Genomic DNA, 20,710 nt, shown 5'->3' on the forward strand with positions numbered 1-20,710 from the left:
TAAATATAAATTAATGATTTAAATACTCTCATAATGTTTAATTTTAAGCTACCGCATTAGTGTATAGTTCATTGTATATCAGCAAAGTGAACATACCTAACTCTCTGGTCAATAAATGTAATTGTACCTTTCTTCCTTAAAGATGACCACTGTCCCAACTTCTGACATCATAGCTAACCTACTTTTGAGGTTTGTTTTATTTAACAGTGATTTGTTTTACTTAAAGTTGGCAGTGTGACTATTCATAAATTTCTAATACAAACCAAATACAAAAATCAAACAGCCATAAAAATAATGAAAACCTAAATATGAAAACCTAATATCTTAGTAGAAAAATAAGGCTATCTTCATGAACTTTGGGGGAAAATTTCTTCAGCAAGATGCAAAATAAATATAAAGGAGGAAAATACCAAGTATGACTGTTAAAATGTATAACCCTTGGTGCAGCCAATGGTGCTATAAATAAAAGAAAAAGGTAAAGCCACAGCCTGGGAGAATATATCTGAAATGCATATAGCTGCCAAAATGTTAGAATCCAGAGTTGAAGGGGAAAAAAGCAAATCAGTAAGGAAAAAAAAAAAGCCTAATATAAAAAATGGACAATTCATAGAAATGAAATCCATTGGCTCATAAACTTAAAAGATACTCAGTGTTATTCATTATTAGTGACAAGAAATGACAAGACACAGTTCTGTGCAAGTCACATCCATGAGACTGAGGGCAAAAAGCAAAGATGAGCATAATCACTTTGGAGAGTAATTAGACAACAGTGGTGAAGATGTTCATATGCTATTACCCAATAATTTCACTTCTCGGAGTATATCCCAGAGAAATTCCCATTTGTGCAAAAGGAATCATATATTAGAATGTTTATCTATGTATTGATTTTAATAGTGAACAACAGGAAGCAACCATAATAAGCCTAAAGAAGACAGAAGAATATACGACAATGTATTTTAAAAAATAATTAGGCACACAAGGAAACAAGACGGCACGAATGAGAACCAACAGCAAGCAAACGCCCTGCGTTGGGCTCCAGGTTCCGGTTTATCAGGCACAGGTGCTAAACGAACATGCTTGCATTCAAGGTGATAGATTCGACAATTTCAGTAGAGAAAGTATAAAAAGGACTGAATAGAATTTCCAAAACTGAATATTAAAATTAAGAAGACAATAAAAGAGTTTAAGGGCAGATGAGACATAGCTGAAGAAAAGAATTATGAACTAGAAGTGTATAGAATCCAGATTGAAGCAGAGACCCCCAAAAAGAAAATTAACGAGAGGTTAAAAGATGATAAAAATCAAAAGATTTCCTACAAACCCCAAGCATGATTTTTTTAAAAAAAGGCTGAAAGAAAGCTAGTAAAGCTAATTACAGGAAGAAAATGATATTAAAAAGAAACAATAATTTGTCTGCAAGTTTCTTAGGAGACAAAAGTCACCATATACAAAAGAAAATGTTGGCAAATCAAACTACATTAAAATTAGCATTTTTCATGAAAAGGTGTCAGATCAGATCAGTCGCTCAGTCGTGTCCAACTCTTTGCGACCCCATGAATCGCAGCACGCCAGGCCTCCCTATCCATCACCAACTCCCGGAGTTCACTCAGACTCACGTCCATCGAGTCAGTGATGCCATCCAGCCATCTCATCCTCTGTCATCCCCTTCTCCTCTTGCCCCCAATCCCTCCCAGCATCAGAATCTTTTCCAATGAGTCAACTCTTCGCATGAGGTGGCCAAAGGACTGGAGTTTCAGCTTTAGCATCATTCCTTCCAAAGAAATCCCAGGGCTGATCTCCTTCAGAATGGACTGGTTGGATCCCCTTGCAGTCCAAGGGACTCTCAAGAGTCTTCTCCAACACCACAGTTCAAAAGCATCAATTCTTCGGCGCTCAGCCTTCTTCACAGTCCAACTCTCACATCCATACATGACCAGAGGAAAAACCATAGCCTTGACTAGATGAACCTTTGTTGGCAAAGTAATGTCTCTGCTTTTGAATATGCTATCTAGGTTGGTCATAACTTTCCTTCCAAGGACTAAGCGTCTTTTAATTTCATGGCTGAAGTCACCATCTGTAGTGATTTTGGAGCCCAGAAAAATAAAGTCTGACACTGTTTCCACTGTCTCCCCATCTATTTCCCATGAAGTGATGGGACTAGATGCCATGATCTTCGTTTTCTGAATGTTGAGCTTTAATTAAACTTTTTCACTCTCCACTTTCACTTTCATCAAGAGGCTTTTTAGTTCCTCTTCACTTTCTGCCATAAGGGTGGTGTCATCTGCATATCTGCATTGATGGATATTTCTCCCAGCAATCTTGATTCCAGCTTGTGTTTCTTCCAGTCCAGCGTTTCTCATGATGTACTCTGCATATAAGTTAAATAAACAGGGTGACAATATACACCCTTGACGAACTCCTTTTCCTATTTGGAGCCAATCTGTTGTTCCATGTCCAGTTCTAACTGTTGCTTCCTGACCTGCATACAGATTTCTCAAGAGGCATGTCAGGTGGTCTGGTATTCCCATCTCTTTCAGAATTTCCCACAGTTTATTATGATCCACACAGTCAAAGGCTTTGGCATAGTCAATAAAGCAGAAACAGATGCTTTTCTGGAACTCTCTTGCTTTTTCCATGATCCAGCGGATGTTGGCAATTTGATCTCTGGTTCCTCTGCCTTTTCTAAAACCAGCTTGAACCTCATCAAGTTCACGGTTCACATATTGCTGAAGCCTGGCTTGGAGAATTTTGAGCATTACTTTACTAGCGTGTGAAATAAGTGCAATTGTGCGGTAGTTTGAGCATTCTTTGGCATTGCCTTCCTTTGGGATTGGAATGAAAACTGACCTTTTCCAGTCCTGTGGCCACTGCTGAGTTTTCCAAATTTGCTGGCATATTGAGTGCAGCACTTTCACGGCATCATCTTTCAGGATTTGAAATAGCTCCACTGGAATTCCATCACCTCCACTAGCTTTGTTCATAGTGATGCTTTCTAAGGCCCACTTGACTTCACATTCCAGGATGTCTGGCTCTAGGTGAGTGATCACACCATCGTGATTATCTGGGTCATGAAGATCTTTTTTGTATAGTTCTTCTGTGTATTCTTGCCACGTCTTCTTAATATCTTCTGCTTCTGTTAAGTCCCTACCATTTCTGTCCTTTATCGAGCCCATCTTTGCATGAAATGTTCCTTTGGTATCTGATTTTCTTGAAGAGATCCCTAGTCTTTCCCATTCTGTTGTTTTCCTCTATTTCTTTGCATTGATCGCTGAAGAAGGCTTTCTTATCTCTTCTTGCTATTCTTTGGAACTCTGGATTCAGATGTTTATGTCTTTCCTTTTCTCCTTTGCTTTTCGGTTCTCTTCTTTTCACAGCTATTTGTAAGGCCTCCCCAGACAGCCACCATTAAGTAAAAATGCAAGCCACGTGTTAATAATTGCAGCATAAAAATCCAGTAAAGGACATCCCAATTGAGAAAGTAGCACTGACACGTATACACCATGTGTAAAACAGCTGACACAGGGAGCACAGCCTGATGACCCGGGGGTTGAGGAGGCGGGTGGGCAGAGGGAGGCGCATGAAGGAGGGTATATATACACATACAATTATGACTGATTTGTGTTCTACGCAGAAACCAACTCAAGATCATACAACAGTTTTCCTCCAATTAAAAAAGTATTGAAAAAACTAACATTAATAAGAAAATAGCTTAAATTTTAAATAGACAACAGACTTAAATATTTCACCAAAGAGGTTATCCAAATGACCAATAAATATGAAAAAAATTATTCAATTAGATAAAACCATGCAATAAATTTACCAGATGTTTGCAAATAGGTGAAGCAACCAGAACTGTCAAACAGGGCCAGTAGGAATATAAATTTTAACAGTCACTTTAGAAAAGAGTTTAGCATCATCTACAAAATTTGGAGTTTTTTTTTTTTTTTTTCCCGCTATAACCAGCATTTCCATTCTTAAGAATATATGCAACAGATAAACATACATTTCTGATGGGCCAGGAAGCGTATGAAAATGTTTGTCATTATTCATAATGAATAAAAACTTGAAACTGCCCATAAACTGTAAAATGGAAGAATTGTTGCACGTTCATACTAGGACAGTCAAACCGAACCATAGCCGAGTGCATGTGGCTCTAACAGGAAAAAGCTCTAGGAGAAGAAGCCAGACCCGAAAGAATATATGCCATATTGTCTGTTTATTTAAAGTTCAAAAACAAATATGGATGTGGGAATGCATATATGGATGGTAAAACAAAAGCAAGAAAGTGGTGGTTATAAAAATACAGGATAATGGGATTAACTGTGAAGGCTGGAAAGTGGTCGTGCTTTGAAAGCATTTATGTGAAGCTCTGGGAGGATTCAGTGTTCTTAAAGCTAAACTTTGAAAAGAAGAACAACAAGCAATAGAGTGAAAAAATTTTTTAAATGCTCAGGGCCCTTAACTTGAATATTTAGTTTCTTAAAAATGAAAGATGAAGGTACATATGGCAAGATACTAAGTTTTAGCAAACTTGAGTGATGAATACTTTAGTGTGTGCTCTTTTATTTTATACTTTATAAAGGAAGAAGTGGAGTTAAGCTGATTATTTTCAGATGGCATGTCCATGAGCAGTGTTATCCAAAATTGAAATGACAGCATATGTTTCACTAAGTCCAGCTTAAGCAGATTTTTTTTTGCTCTAAGTTTTGGTTTCCTATTTTAATGCTTCTTGTGAAATCAAACAAGAAGGATCTGCTCTGTGCAGCGTTTTCCAGTCCTTGACCACAAGTGCTTCTTGTTTTGTGTTGTTTTTTTTTTTTAACATAATTGTTAGAATGAGAGAAAATGAAGAGTGAATTAAAAATAAGATATTACCCACGGCAGGTATTCTTTTTCTATCCATTATATTCATTAATTTATTTCAGTAGTTTCACTTTCAGTATCTGTATGTTTTACTGAGACACATCTGCAGGTCAAATTGTAAGATCTTTGGCCTGGTTCATAGTCCTAAGGATGTATAGACCCATGCCATTTTCATGGATTATCATGATTTGAAGTATTGGAATCTAGTTATAATTGTCTACACAGTCATGTTTCTAAATAGTAGTAATAAAGAGTAGTGGGAATCATAGCAGTATTTTGGGAGGATGTGTTACATCTAACTCATTTAATCCTCACAACCATTTTATTATTCCTATTTTAAAACATTTTGTGGAAGTTGGAAAATTGCCTAAATAGGGATTTTATACATATGGAGGTTTCCAATGTTAAATGATAGAACCTTAGTTCGAACAAGAGCCGGTGAAAGTGTTAGTCACTCAGTCGTGTCTTGACTCTTTGAAACCCCATGGATGGTAGTCCGCCACGCTTCTCTGTCCATGGAGTTTCCCAAGGAGGAATACTGAAGTGGGTTGCCATTTCCTCCTCCAGAGAATCTTCCCCACCCAGGGATCAAAACCAGCTTGCCTGCATTGCAGGTGGATTCTTTACCATCTGAGCTACCAGGGAAGAATTGGACTGAGTGCCAAAGAATTGATGCTTTCGAAGTGTGGTGCTGGAGAAGACTCTTGAGAGTCCCTTGAAGAACAAGGAGATCAAACCAGTCAATCCTAAAGGAAATCAAGCCTGAATATTGGAAGGACTGATGCTGAAGCTCTAATATTTTGATCACCGGATGTGAAGAGCCAAATCATTAGAAAAGGCCCTGATGCTGGGAAAGATTGAAGGCAGTGACAGAGGATGAGATGGTTGGATGGCATCCATGACTCAATGGACATGAGTTTGAGCAAACTCTGGCAGATGGTGAAGGACAGGGAGGCCTGGTGTGCTGCAGTCCATGGGATCACAAAGAGTTAGACACAACTTAGCTACTGAACAACAAGCTCAAACAGAGACTTAGATCTCTGATTTTAAAGTCTGATGGTTGGGTTTTTTTGACCTCGGGCAATAAATGGAGACATTTTTGGTTATGACTACTAGCATGTTAGTGCCTAAAGGCCCAGGATGCTCCTGAACATCCTACAGTACACAAGACAGCCACCTACAACAAAGGGTTGTCCAACCCAAAACATCCTTAGTGTCAAGGATGAGAAACTTGGTCTAGATTGTTGAGATTTTAAGATTTAAGAGAATACTTATTGTCGTTCAGAACAGGGTTGTTTTGTTTTTGTTTTGTTGACCATCTGCACAGCTTGTTGGGGTCTCAGTTCCCTGACTAGGGATTGAACCCCACCCTCAGCAGTGAAAGTGTGGAGTCCTAACCACTGGACTGGGAGGGAATTCCCCCAGAGCAGTTTTTAAACCTTTTTTCTGCCTCTTTGTCATTGACTTCAATCACACACCTCCATGAGTCACTTTGCAGTTCTTACCTAGGGGAGGGCTTGAGAATACAGTTGTGTGTCAATTTTCCTTGATGTTCTAAGGGGTGGTAGGTAGGCTTTCTAAAAAGGAATTCTTTAGATTTACAGAGGAAATTGATATAGTAGTTTTGGCTTTACCAGTTGGCTCTGCATATCAGCTGGTAAAGAATCCGCCTGCAATGTGGGAGACCTGGGTTCAATCCCTGCGTTGGGAAGATCCCCTGGAGAAGGGAAAGGCTGCCCACTCCAGTTTTCTAGCCTGGAGAATTCCATGGACTGTGTAGTCCATGGGGTCTCAAAGAGTCGGACACACCAAGCAACTTTCACTTCACACCGTATTTATTGTGTGCACAGACACACTTGTTTAGATTTCTGTGCAGCTGCCTGCCTTTGCCAGGCTCTGCTAAGTGAAACCTCTGGCACATAAGACTTAAAGACATCATAAGAGGTAGTAACCTGGGCCTCTGGAGTATGCTGCTGCTGCTTCTGGTTCAAGTAGAAACGACCGCAGAGATCTGCAAGGCCTCCTTCCCAAACTGTAGCCTGCCAGGCTTCTCTGTCCTTGGAATTTTCCAGGCAAGAATACTGGTATGAGTTGCCATTTTTCCTTCAGGGGATATTTCCATTCCAGGGATGGAACCCTGGTCTCCTGCACTGCAGTCAGGTTCTTTACCATCTTAGCCACCAGGGCAGCCCCCTTCACAGACTGCAGGGCATTTAACTAGAACTCAGTACTTCTCTTAGGCGGAGGAGAACATCTGAAAGTGAAAATGAAAGTGAAGTCGGTCAGTCGTGTCTGACTCTTTGCAACTCCATAGACTGTAGCCTACCAGGCATCTCTGTCCATGGGATTTTCCAGGCAAGAGTGCTGGAGTGGGTTGCCATTTCATTCCAGGGGATCTTCCTGACCCAGGGATCGAACCCCGGTCTCCCGCATTGCAGGCAGATGTTTTACCCTCAGCTACCAGAGAAGCCCCAAGGACATCTGAGTTGAGTGGCAAATAAAGAAAGGCAGACACTGGAAATTGCTATCCTGTATCTAAATCTATGCTTAAATAAAATTTTAAATTGGATTATTAGTCCTGTTTATTGCACTGTTTCATTTTAATCAAAATTTAAAGAAAATCCCCACCTTGGAACTCTTTTTGAGCCTAAGTTCCTAAGAGCGGGGCACTGCTAAATTCCTAGCACCTGAAATGGTTTCTGGTGCATAATAGACCCTCAGACATATGTTTTGAGTGAATGGATAAATGCATGAATGAAAGTATAACTTGAGTTTATTTTGCACCTTAAGACCGTGCTTTTGTTACTTTTAATCTCTGCTGTGGCAGGCATGCAGACCTCAGCTGTAAAGAATGGCACTGTGGGTAAATTTCTGCATTCTGTGTCCTGTTACACCAGATCCGAGACTTTGAATGTTGCCGGTTTAATGTGCCACTGAAGGAAAGATTGATGAGAAATGACTTACCCTTTCATAACTTGACCACTCCCTTTTCAGTCTTGTGGACATCCCTCAGTGCTGTATGCCTCTTCGAATGTGTCTAATAGAACACGTTTCGGTAGATGTGTTTATCGTACATACAGGTCATGTTAAGTTCATTTTTAGTTGGGAATTTACTGAGGTCAGGACATCACCACTGATAAACGATAGTATGTCACTGTAGACCCAGGAGTTACTGTTGAACAACTGATTCATTGCTGTTCACTTCACATTTTAGAGTTAGTTTGGGCATACCACTTGTTTATATTATACTAGTCATTCCAGACACTTTACCGCGGACCAGAACATGCTTTAAGCAAAACAGCTACTGGGCCATGGATTACCACTGGCATCTTTATCTTCTAGGACAGCCCTGAAAATCCTGAGCGTGCTAATAAGCCAGGCCAGGACTTGTCTCCTGTTGGACTTAATTAATACACAACTGACAGCCCTTGGTGATTTTCAGGGAGTTTGATCCTTTTAAGGAGAAGAAGTATTTACCATCCATACTAACAAATATATTAGCAGTACAAATCCTGTTGCTTGGAGAAAATGACTGCCTGCTGCTGACAGTGTTCACGTCCAGGACTGCTGGCTGCCCGGAACGTGGCCAGCTCTCACTGCAGTAGGAGACGGACACTGTCAGTTCACAGTGTAGCGCAGTGGCACGTGGGTAGTTTACTGTTGTGTAAAAATTAAAAGGTAGGTGCCCTCCAGCAAATCTAGCTCACCAAGCAGTCTTGGTATAAAATATTCCCCAGTGACTCCCTCACTTTCTAAGGAATCGTCTCCCAGCAACCCATCTGAAGCACTTAGTATCTTAGTTTTAATTCCAGACTACTGTTTAATGAATTATGGTTGTCTGAGAGCTTCTTCTCGTTGTGGCATGTCACCTTTCATTTTTGGTATTATCCACAGTCACATCTTCAAGCATCTACCTCTTCTACTGTTAGGAACTGAATATTCATCTCTCCCCCAGTTCGTAGGTTGAAGCCCAACTCTCCATGTGATGGTGTTAGGAGGTGGGGCCTTTGAGAGGTGATTAGCTTTAGTTGAGGTCATAAGGGTGGATCTCCCATGATGGAAATTAGTGCCTTTAATAAACAGGAAGAGGTACTAGAATTTCTTTTCTACCACGTGAGGATAGAGGAGAAGGCAGATGTCTACACAGCAGACATCCAAAGAAGAGGGTCCTCCTTCACCAGGGACCAGATCTGCCTGCACCTTGATCTTGGACTTCCCGACCTCCAGAACTGTGAGAAATAAACATCCGTTGTTCATGCCACCCAGTCTGTGGTATTTCATTATAGCAGCCCTACCAGACTAAGACATTCACTCTTCATGTTCTCACTCACCGATTTTACTGAGTCTCCTGACCAGTTAAGTGTCCCCTGACAACACAAGCTGACTTAATACCATCATCGTTTCATAATTGTGTTGAATTGAACATCTCTTAAGAAGAAGACGATTACCGTGCATCACCGTTCTCGGGCCATATCCTCCCTGGCCTGTTTCCGTATTTCCACAGCCCCTGTTCACCAGAACAAGCCTTTAGGGTGTGGTGCAGCCAGACCTTCATTCATTAGAGACAGCCGTGCTTGCAGGCCTGTGGTCGTTCTGCTGAGCGTTCTGTTTTAATGCTTCCCGTGAACGTGTCTAACAAGCATATGCAACAGTCACAGGTTCTTGATGTCCCGTACATGTGAACTGTTGGTGACCACCACTTTGGGATAACAGATGTTCAGTTCTCTTGCCTTTTGTGGCTCTCTCCCTAATTGCTTTGTGAACTGACTTAAACACTTTCTTTGATGTTTATGCTATTACAATATAGGTTTCTCTTAAATTTTACTAATAAACATGTTAGTGCAACTCCAAACTTAAATATAGCTCTATCAGTTTATAGAATTCTTAGCTGTGGTCTGGGCACTGTTACTTGTTTTACTTAGACTGTCTCGTTTAATCCTTCAAACAGTCCTGCGAGATAGATGTTATCCCCGTTTTAGAAAGAAAGAGAAGTTCAGGGAAGCCAAGTGATTTGGCCAAGGTCACGTGGCAGAGCTGGCATTATGACTGTCTCCACTGCTCCTGTTGCACCAGCTGCTTCATGGTGTCCCTTAGTCTGTAATCACTGGGATGCATCCTTTTGCTGATGAAGGGATTAAGGCTTAATGAGGTACCTTGCTCACATTTACATACTGATGAGGTGTAGAGCTGGGATTCAAACCCTGATTTTATAACTCAGGATTCCAGTGCTCTTTCTCTTTGAGTGTTCCAAATAAGCCACGTTTAAGTCACGTTATTCTCTGTGACTTAAAGCACTTCCAACAAACCTATTGCATTGGGTGCTTAAAGCTGCACTTGGGCTCGACACAGGGATTGTGCCTCCCTTGTTTGGGTGATGAACGCGTTTGGGTTAAAAGAATTGCCTTCATTTAAAATCAAGCAAAAAAAAGAAAATCATGTAAGCGAATCTTTTCAATATAGTCTTCTCTACATAAAAGGTATAAAAAGCAAATCCTTTAATACATTTTGTGTAGGGAAATTCTTCCTTGCCTTACATCATTTCTACTTGTTCCTTCCAGTAAATAAAACACACGAGTTGTAGTTATTTGACCTTCCTGACTCATTTTAGTTCTGGTCCCTGTCACTAAGACAGTGGCTTGAATTTTCATATTATCCACATTTTTCCCATCTTCTACATAGTAAACCCATAATTCAGGGAATATCTTTTTAAGGCCGATAAATTGTGCCCAGATGATTTTTATCCTATCAGTCTGTAATGTCCTTAGTGTTAATATAGACAGTGGTGAATATGCTAAGAAGTTGGCAAAAGCCTCTTGATGTGTTTATTTGAGTTCCTGTACAGTAGCAAATTTAATGTAACTGCTGAATTTTAGAACCTTTGCTTTGTTCTGGAACCTAACGTCATGCTGAATGCTCTATTATGCAGAACCTCTCACATATGGTGCTTCTTTATATTCTGGGTTGTAGATAGTAAAAGATTGAGTCTACTTTTGGCTTCTGCTTTGAAAACCCTTTGCTCTCATGTTTCATTTCTTTAAGGCTAATTAAGTACCTGCTCTCAGAACTTCCCTGGTGGCCCAGTCCGCTGTGCTCCCAATGCAGGAAACCTGGGATTGATCCCGGCTCAGGAAACTAGATCTCACATGCCACACTAAATGTCTTGCATGCCACACTTAAGATTCTGCACAGCCAAATAAGTACAAATAAATTAAAAGCCTACCCTCTTGTGTGATCATAGAATAGGCCTGACTTTGACATAACCTGTTGTCACTTGTATTTGTATGGCCTAAATTTGGACATAAGGACGTGTTAGCTTTCCTGTGATTGTCTGAAAAGAATCCGTATTTGATGTTCTTCTCCTCTAAGTTAAAAAAAAGTGAAATGAAGCATTCAGCTCTGGTTGGTAAGAGCTGGCCTTGTTGAAGGGTCTTTCGTGTCTCACTGGGAATATGTTGGAGAATGTGCCGTCAGTTCTAGCACAAATATGCCGTGGTATTGTAGTCCTCAAGTTGCTAGCCATTCAGCCTTGATCAGCAGCTCTCCAAAGTCCATTCTGGTTGCTAACTCTTCTGTGAATATAAATACAAGGTATCCCGTTTTTTATTAACTTCTCCCACTAAATCTAGGACAAAGACCACGTATTTCAGAACTTTGGGAGCCACTTTGTGATTCTAGGAAAATCATCTTGCCATATTGTCACAGCTGTTCAAAATGGTACTCGTGATTTTGTCTGTAAAACAGAATCTTTTAGTCAATCACTGTGCTGGTTCACTTTCTTTATTTTCTGAATAAGAACGTCTCTGCATTTAGTTAGAAGTAAGCTTGAAGGTGAAGCTGTTGCAGTTACTAGAAAACAATGGGTTTGTATGGACGTCTTGTAAGCGTCTTGCCTCTAACCGGCCCCTTCCCTGCCCTGAGTCTGTGCATCAAAAGAATGTGCCTACGTTGGACATTTATTAGACAACTCGTAGAGAACTAGTATGTTCTTTTGTCACATAAGAAATAATCAATAAACATAGTGTATCGATAGACAAGTCAGATACTAGCGTTACAGTGTTGTGACGTCCCCCTTAGGAAAAGATGTCTCCAGTATTCTGAAACGTGGCCCTCACTCACACACACTTCTGCATCTTTCTAGAATAAGGATCTCACCTCCAACAGTTTTCCTACGGCCATGAAATTCTCCCCTGCTTCGTTTCATTTTTATTTGTTTCTTGAAACCAAAGTACCTACTGTAGTAGTTTGAAAAACAAAAATAATAACCTTTGACAGTTAAAAATGTCTAGAGGAGTGCAGAGTCATAGTTGTAATAGTATTACAAGGATTTCAAAGTCAGCTAGAGGCACAACCAGCCATAGAGGATGTGGTACATTTATATGAGAGGAATGTGTGTCTTTTCTATATAAAATTTAAAGCTCCTTAACCATTGAAAACATGAAATGCCTAAAGCTAAATCATGTATCTTTTGTAGAATGCTTACCTGTGGTTCGGTCAGCGTTATTTTGCACAATAAAGAAAATAGATATTTTGAGAAAATCATTGGATTTCTTTAAGTAATCTTGCCCCTTTTGCATTTTCCCATCTGGATGCAGCTGAAAGTACCCATGGCAGACAAGCCTGGTAACACAGTGAACTTCCGGAAGCTACTACTGAACCGTTGCCAGAAGGAATTTGAAAAAGATAAAGCCGATGATGATGTCTTTGAGAAGAAGCAGAAAGAACTCGAGGCTGCCAGTGCTGTAAGTATTTTCACAGAAAAACCGTGCGTGTGCACTTTGAGTGTTATCAGAATTTTCATGAAGCCGGCTGCCTCATCGTCCTGCTACTTCAGTAGGTGCCTGCGGCCTTTTCTTCAGGTGGAGATATACCGTATTGATGTTTAGAGGGGAGCTTTATTCCTTTTAGTGCCACATGTTAAAACAACTCAACCTTCTAAGATAGGGATTCAGAACCTAGACTTCAGAGAGGTTGCTGAATTCCAGAAATCTCCTGAAATGGATGCGAACTTGTGGGGATAGTTTTATTTTCTGAATAGGTCTGTGGTTAACTGTCAAAACCTCAAAGCCTCTCCCTGACCCGTAGTTCAAACAAGTTTATTTAAACAACAAGACACTTGAAGGGAAAATTATATAGGATCATTTCTTCTTTTAGAGTAATTTATCCTTACTTAAATAGAGATTTCCCTACATGTAACAGCTGCATACAAAAAAGTTATAAAATTGTGACTGGTTTTACAATGGTAAATGGAAAACATTAAAATCCTCCAATCAAGGAGTGCAAGAACTTTTATGCTTTTGTTAGACAATGAAAGCAAAATAATATACTGGAGTATAAAGATAAGAGTTGATGAGTATGCCCCTAATGGAGATAAAGGGGATGTTTTTCCCAGACCAGTATGTTTCCCCATCCCATCTTCATTTGATGTCAGTCAACATACCATCACCTCTGTAGTTTTTTTTAAAGTGCACTATGCTTGTGCATATACACCAGTTACTTTATGTACAGTAAAGGAATGAGAAAGGAGAAAACGAAAAAGTAGAGAAACTACACTCTAGCAGTCAGGATGTGGTGGAACCAAATTGTGATTTTCTAATGGAGAGTGTCTTTTTGGTCTGGAGGAACAGAATTCTAGGGATTCCCTATTTAGCAGACACCTACTATCTCCTGTTGGAACACAACAGTTGTATCTTCATCCTCCACTTCCAACTGTTCAGGTGTGTCTTTTACATTGATTGTCTGCCCGTCAGATGGGAATTGATCTGCCTCACTGACAAACCCTGTCGTTCACAATGGGCTTTTATCAGGGTACTAAGTGGTACATGCCTCTTAATGTTTAACGGCACCTCTGAACCATCCTGCCCCTCCACCTTCAAATTAGAATGATCGTTTTTCTCAGTTTTGACTCCTTCCTTGAGCTTTTCGTCAGCAATGCCGAGCTCCACAATCTCCCTAGCTGCCGCTTCGTAGGAGGCTTGCCAGGTCTGCACTGAACGAGCATACCGGCAACACCAGCCACAAGTATGTTTTTAGCATCTTTTGAGTAGTACAATCTTCATCATCAAGATTCTGTTATTCTTCCTTATGCAATAGCCAGAGGAGAGGACAAGGCTTCATGATGAACTGGAAGAAGCTAAAGATAAAGCCCGGCGGAGATCCATTGGCAACATCAAGTTCATTGGAGAACTCTTTAAACTCAAAATGCTGACTGAAGCCATCATGCATGACTGTGTGGTGAAGCTGCTGAAGAACCACGATGAAGAATCCCTCGAGTGTCTGTGTCGCCTGCTCACCACAATTGGCAAAGACCTGGACTTTGAGAAAGCAAAGGTAAGACCCCCGAATCTCAGAAACCTCCTGCAGGGACTCTTTGTCAGCTGCGGAAGTTGACCGTCAACACAGGTCTCCATCTTTTCCCAGCAGCCAAGGGTGCTTTTCTTTTGTCCTTCTCACTGTCAGTGTTGGGCCATGGTGCTCGTTACCACGTTTTCATTAAAGTCAGAAGTGAAGAGGATCCAAAAGTATTTAAAAGCCAGGTCATGAATTGAGATTATTTCTCCCGTGTCCTTTATTTTACAGGCCCTTCATATGTATATGAATAGCAGTACATTTCTGTGGACAGAAATTTGGGGGTGACGGGGGAGCTACCAACAGCCAGGACTGACGGAAGACAAGAATGAAGACCTAGTAGCTTTCTCGTTTATGCTCTAGTTGATGACAGGGCTATCTAACCATAATATAAGAAACCATTAAAAATATTATAATTCAAACATAACATGGTACTGTCCAAATAAGGGGTAGGGAAATTAGAAAAGCATCAAAGAAATAGTGTCAGAAATGTTTTATAACATAGGAATCAGGTAGGGTTATGTTTGGCTGTGATAGAAAACCTGGAATATCAGTGTGTATATAAGACTGAGGTTTATTTCTCACTCATGTAAATGAAGTTCAGGAGTAAAAATTCTAAGGCTGGCCTGGTGGCTGGCTAAGAGATGACAAAAAATTTCAGTTCCTCCAGTGTAACATTTTGTCATCCCTAAGGTGTAGCCCTGGAGTAGTTCTTGACATCATAGCTGAGAAGGTTAGCAAAGGGCAAAGGACACAGCCACCTCTCTCTTAAGGTTCCAAGGAGATGCAGTATGACGTTTCCATTTATATTCTGTTGGCCTATAATTAGTCATATGGCCATGGCCTGCCTCCTGGAATATGTAGCCTTTATTTTGGGTGTCATGTTCAATTAAAAATTCTACCACAATGCCTTTTGGCCAAAAGTTGTATTCCTATGCTGTCTTAAAATTCTACGTGGTAAAACTACATTTGAATTCCTCAGCCAGGAATACTAATGATTTTGTATCTTGCAGCCACGTATGGACCAGTATTTTAATCAGATGGAGAAAATTGTGAAAGAAAGAAAAACCTCATCTAGGATTCGATTCATGCTTCAGGATGTAATAGATCTAAGGCTGGTAAGTAGAAAAATCAACCTACCTTTCCAGTCTCTTTTCAGGGTTTGGCTTGGGGAGGATGTCCTAGGATTTATATGTATAATGGCTTAATGCTTTTGCCTCATGACTCAGAACATGGATCAACAAACTGTGACAAGAGAGCTATGTGAAAGGACAAAGAGCATGTACACCTGCCTGTCTGCAGCTTATTTCTTCTCTCTATTCTGGTGATCAGACCACTTTGCAATTTTGAAATCAGCCATTCTGATTTCAAACTGTGGTCATTTAAATTTAATCTTAGCATGCTAAATAATCAAGAATTCTCATCTTCAAAATCGATGTATTTCTCTTCCCCGAGCCTTACATTGTAGTCTCTGAAGTGGTGACGTTGTCTCCCTTGCAGGTGTGTTATAAAGATTCAGTGGTTATGTGTGTGGCCAGCTCACAGGAGATGTAGATGTTTTCCTCTCTGTTGTTTTTCCTGTACACTCTCTTGTTCTGCTGCTTTTTTCCCTCCTTTGTCATACTAAGTATAGTTCTTACCACTACCACCTTTGTCAACTGCTAGAGGAAACACACTGCCACTGAGCCTAAGATAGAGGAAGTGAACGCAGGTCCCCCTCTCTACCCCGCCCTGCACTCAGACCAGGTAGCTTACTCAGCTGAGATGTGACCTCAGGATCCTTCTTATTAACAAAGCCACTACCACTTGATCAGAATTTTGAATGCTGATTTAAATCTATTTTCCATTCTTGCCTCAAACTAATATAAGTAAATGTTAAAAATTGCTCTGCCTCTTCCTTCAGTCACTCATATTTGTATCAGATATTGAGACTGTAGCTCAGAAGGGAAGGACTGGGAGAAGTGTCTCTTGAAGGAGACAGCTTGTCTTACCCTTAGCAGAGAGGATAACTGGAGCTTAGAGTGATTGTGGCGTTTTGTGTAGATACCATAACCTTGATATGTGAGGAAGGAAAACGCTAGTCATCCTCGATGTAGAACCCCAGTGGAGTGTGGTGTGAACTGAGTAGCAATATATCCGACTGGGTCAAGGCCAAAAGTCCTGACCTTTCTTGATTCCTCTTGTTTTTCCTTTCAAAAGTACAATATGATAAAATGTACAGATGGATGGGTAGGTAGGTGGATGGGTAGACAGATAGTTGGGCCATTCTTTCACTCTGTGTTTCTACCCACTGCTTTTGTATAGAGTAACTCAGTGGATTGAGACAGGTTTCAGTATTTAGCGCTAACATCTGAGCTGCACGTAGAGCCATCTGTAGGTGGTTGAACCTGCCATAGTGCCAGGTTCATGTGTATGCTATGCTTTTCTAGCAGTGAAAGTATAAAATAGATTTTTCTAAAGTTTCCTTTCTATTTTTAGTTATCTGGCTGACATCCTGATTTTCTCCTTTTATAGTGTAATTGGGTATCACGACGAGCAGATCAGGGGCCTAAAACTATTGAACAGATTCACAAAGAAGCTAAAATAGAAGAACAGGAAGAGCAGAGGAAGGTCCAACAACTCATGACCAAAGAGAAGAGAAGACCAGGTGAGGGGTGGAGTCTACCGGGCACTAGGGAACTTGGGAGTTTGAGGGATGAATATGTTAAGAATTTTATATTTAGATGTGAAATGAGAGCAGAAAGACTGACCCAAAGAAGAGAACGGTGATTGGTAAGAGAAACGGCATCACCTGGAGACTGGTTGTTGTGTAAAAACAGAGAGTGTGGGAAGTACGTTTTATTTCTTTGACTACTCCAAAGTCAGCAATCAGCAAGACTTCATTGAGCATCTTCTGTATACTCAGTATAGGTGAGGGATATAAAAAGAAGTAGAAGATACATCTCCTTCCCTCTGGAAGCCAGAACTAATAAAGGGAATGTTTTCAAGCAAACAGAAGTTACTATCAATTATGAAATGTACTCTCCACTCAGGCTGTTAAAACTCAGAACAGGTGGGATAGCAACTTGGAGGAAAGGGGCACTTGAACTGGGTGTTGGTAGATGGCCAATATTTGGAAGGGATGGAAAAATTATAGTCATGAAACTAAAGTAAATATATACTGTAAAGAGGAATAAATAAACCTGATTAGAGTAAAATTTCAGTGTTCAGAAGGATTGAAAAAATGCTGAGAAGAGTGGACCCAAATCAGGAACTCGGGCTTGAGCTGACACTGAGGAGCTGCCGCGTGCTTTTGAGCAAAGGCGTGATGACAGGCTGGGCGCACTTCAATAAAAGGGGTCTGCTGCTCACTGGAGAAGACGCCGATGCTGGGAGAGATTGCGGGCAGGAGGGGAAGGGGGCGGCAGAGGATGGGATGGCCGGACGGCATCACAGACTCAATGGGCATGGGTTTGAGCAAGCTCTGGGAGATAGTGAAGGACAGGGAGGCCTAGCGCAGTGTAAGTCCATGGGTTCACACTGAGTCAGACACAGCTTAGCAGCTGAACAGCACTGACAGCATTGCTCGTCACGTGGTGAAGGGTGTACCAGGCTCAGAAATGCTGTTGTCAGCTGAAATCCTATGTGGAAGGAGGTTAAAACTTGGTAGTGATAAAAACAAAAAGGAAGAAACAGAAAAAAATAAGGTGAAGTAGTAAGCATTTTACACCTGAGAAAATAGAAAATTCTGTAGACTCAGTTTAGGAACATTGAAAGAAGAAACTTTTTTCAGAAAGGAAATGATCATTTTTCTTATAAGCTTGTTTCTTCTGAGATGACATCCAAATGGGAACGCTCATCCACTGTGCTATGAAGTGCTCAGATGGTGACCGGGTCATATTAGCATAGAGGTTGAGGGCATAGACTCTGGAGCCAAACCGTCTTGGTATGAGTTTCACCTCTCCTGCATCCTAACTGCGTGACCTTGCACAAGTCACTTAATCTTTAAAATTGATCGAATAATAGTACCTAGGATTTGTGAGGCTGAAATGAGATAGGTAAAGTGTTTAGCATAGCAACTGACACCTACTAAATATTCGATAGCTGTGACCTGTTATTTATCAGAGACACTGTATACTCATAGTGAAGTTCTGAGAGATGACTCCACCAGGGAAGAGAGTGTGCTTTTCCATTCTACAGGAGCAAGGAATAATCAAGCGTGTTCATGACCATTAGTATCACTTAGCAAAGAGAAAATCAAGAAGCATGTGAGGATTGAAAAAGCTTTTAGACAGTTTGGTGGTCTTTCATTCAGTAAATATTTATTGAGTGCTTGTCACTTAACAAGAGAGACAAAGTCCATTGCTTCCTACAGCTCACATCTTAGGAGGAACAGAGGGGAACAAATACTTAAATATATGTTTGTCAGATATGTTCTATAGAAAAACTAAAACAGAGAAGGAGTAGGAATGCAAGGTTTGATGAGTAGAGAGGTTGCAGTTTTATATTAGGAAGATTGGGAAGCCTATTTAAGTTGGTGTTGTTTGAGCAAAGACTGAATGAAGTAAGGAAGGAGTTAATTCATGTGGATATCTGGGGAAGTGGGTGTTAGGAAAAGGGGATAGTAAGTACAAATGCCTTGAAGCAGCCTTTTCAAGCATCAGCAAAAAGGTCAGTGTGGCTAGAGCAAAGGTTATGGGGGGGGAGTGGTAGGAGATGGGGTCTGAGAGGCAGGGGCCAGATTACTTAGAGGAGATAAACCATTTATAAGGAGTCTGTCTTATTCTCACAATGAAATAGATAACAGAAGTGTTTTGAGCAAAGAAGTGACAAGACCTGACTCATAACTTACTCGGGCCACACTGGCTGCCATGATGAGAATGGTGAGGATGAAGCAGGAAGCCAGTGATGATGTTTTTATACCAGTTGAGGCTTATTGCTAGCTTAACCAAATTTGTAGTGTTAGTAGTGGTTAGAAGGGGGGCTAGATGCTGAATATATTGAAAAGGTTGAACTGACAAGATTTGCTGACAAATTAAGTGCAATGTGTGAGAGAGAGGAGTCAAGGTTTTCTGCCTCTCAGTCCCTGAAAGTTTAGAGAAGCAGGTTTTAAGGGAATGATCAAACCATAGTGTCTTATAACATCATTAAGTGAAATAAACTTTGGAATAAATTATTTCCATCTTATTTCTCCCAAAGTATTCTCATCATTAACTCTATACACATTAGATTTGGCCCTCCCTTAGGGAGGATTAGTCTAGCACTAAATCCTTGTTCATTTCTATGAGTTGGTTCCTTCCAGGTCAGTAATGTTTTATGAGAGATGGATACCAGTAGAGTGCTTCTACTTGAAATTTTCATGTTGTGGGTGGTAAGGAGACCGTCAGCAGTGCTTTCACAGTTTCTTTTGTCTGTTTCCTGGGTTTTGATTGGAGCTGCTGAGTTGAAAAGATTGCTCACCATTTCATTGTCAAACTGATTTGAGACAGAGGAGAGTCTGGCTCACTCCGTTTTTCCTGCAGGTGTCCAGAGAGTGGATGAAGGTGGGTGGAACACTGTTCAAGGGGCCAAGAATAGTCGGGTATTGGACCCCTCAAAATTTCTGAAAATCACTAAGGTGAGTGTGACATTTAAGAACAACTTCAAATAGTCTGAAAAACATGACTCTCAAAATTACTTCCTACATGAAACAGCCATATTACACATTTTACTGGGTAGTTGTTTTTTATTGCAGATGCATTTCTGCAGGGCAACCTTAGTAAGTGTATTCTTTCCTAGTTGTCCTGGAATTAGTCCTTTTTATTTGTATGAGTGTTATCTAAGAAGGACTAGATTAGTTAGGTTTACTAAGGCTTATTAAATTGACTAGGTTAATTCTTAAAGCTATGAGATACTTAGTATAGGAGAGATGGTAACAAAAGTTCTTGAGAAGCCATAGTAAATTGCAAGCTTTTGTATATTGTATCCTTAGCTCTTGCACTCATCTCACACCCTAGTAAAGTAATGCTCAAAATTCTCCAAGCCAGGCTTCAGCAATATGTGAATCATGAACTTCCTGATGTTCAAGCTGGTTTTAGAAAAGGCAGAGGAACCAGAGATCAAATTGCCAACATCCGCTGGATCATGGAAAAAGCAAGAGAGTTCCAGAAAAACATCTGTTTCTGCTTTATTGACTATGCCAAAGCCTTTGACTGTGTGGATCACAATAAACTGTGGAAAATTCTGAAAGAGATGGGAATACCAGACCACCTGATCTGCCTCTTGAGAAATTTGTATGCAGGTCAGGAAGCAACAGTTAGAACTGGACATAGAACAACAGACTGGTTCCAAATAGGAAAAGGAGTATGTCAAGGCTGTGTATTGTCACCCTGTTTATTTACATTCTATCCAGAGTACATCATGAGAAACGCTGGACTGGAAGAAACACAAGCTGGAATCAAGATTGCCGGGAGAAATATCCATCAACGCAGATATGCAGATGACACTACCCTTATGGCATAAAGTGAAGAGGAACTAAAAAGCC

The 20,710-nt window shown here is 40.5% G+C and overlaps 1 protein-coding gene and 1 pseudogene across 2 annotated transcripts in view; one reads left to right on the forward strand and one right to left on the reverse strand.

Annotated features, from left to right (window-relative positions):
• EIF4G3 (eukaryotic translation initiation factor 4 gamma 3) overlaps positions 1 to 20,710 on the forward strand; it is a 353,949-nt gene that overhangs the window by 292,321 nt on the left and 40,918 nt on the right. For both annotated transcript variants that reach the window (XM_061394178.1, XM_061394181.1), the window contains 5 exons: positions 12,456 to 12,602; positions 13,954 to 14,190; positions 15,222 to 15,326; positions 16,723 to 16,855; positions 19,710 to 19,804. In XM_061394178.1, the coding sequence (XP_061250162.1) occupies positions 12,456 to 12,602; positions 13,954 to 14,190; positions 15,222 to 15,326; positions 16,723 to 16,855; positions 19,710 to 19,804 (717 nt within the window). The remainder of the gene's footprint in view (positions 1 to 12,455; positions 12,603 to 13,953; positions 14,191 to 15,221; positions 15,327 to 16,722; positions 16,856 to 19,709; positions 19,805 to 20,710) is intronic.
• Positions 12,614 to 13,868, reverse strand: LOC133235298 (small ubiquitin-related modifier 2-like; annotated as a pseudogene).

The sequence above is a fragment of the Bos javanicus genome, chromosome 2 (assembly GCF_032452875.1).
Source record: "Bos javanicus breed banteng chromosome 2, ARS-OSU_banteng_1.0, whole genome shotgun sequence".
NCBI lineage: Eukaryota > Metazoa > Chordata > Mammalia > Artiodactyla > Bovidae > Bos > Bos javanicus.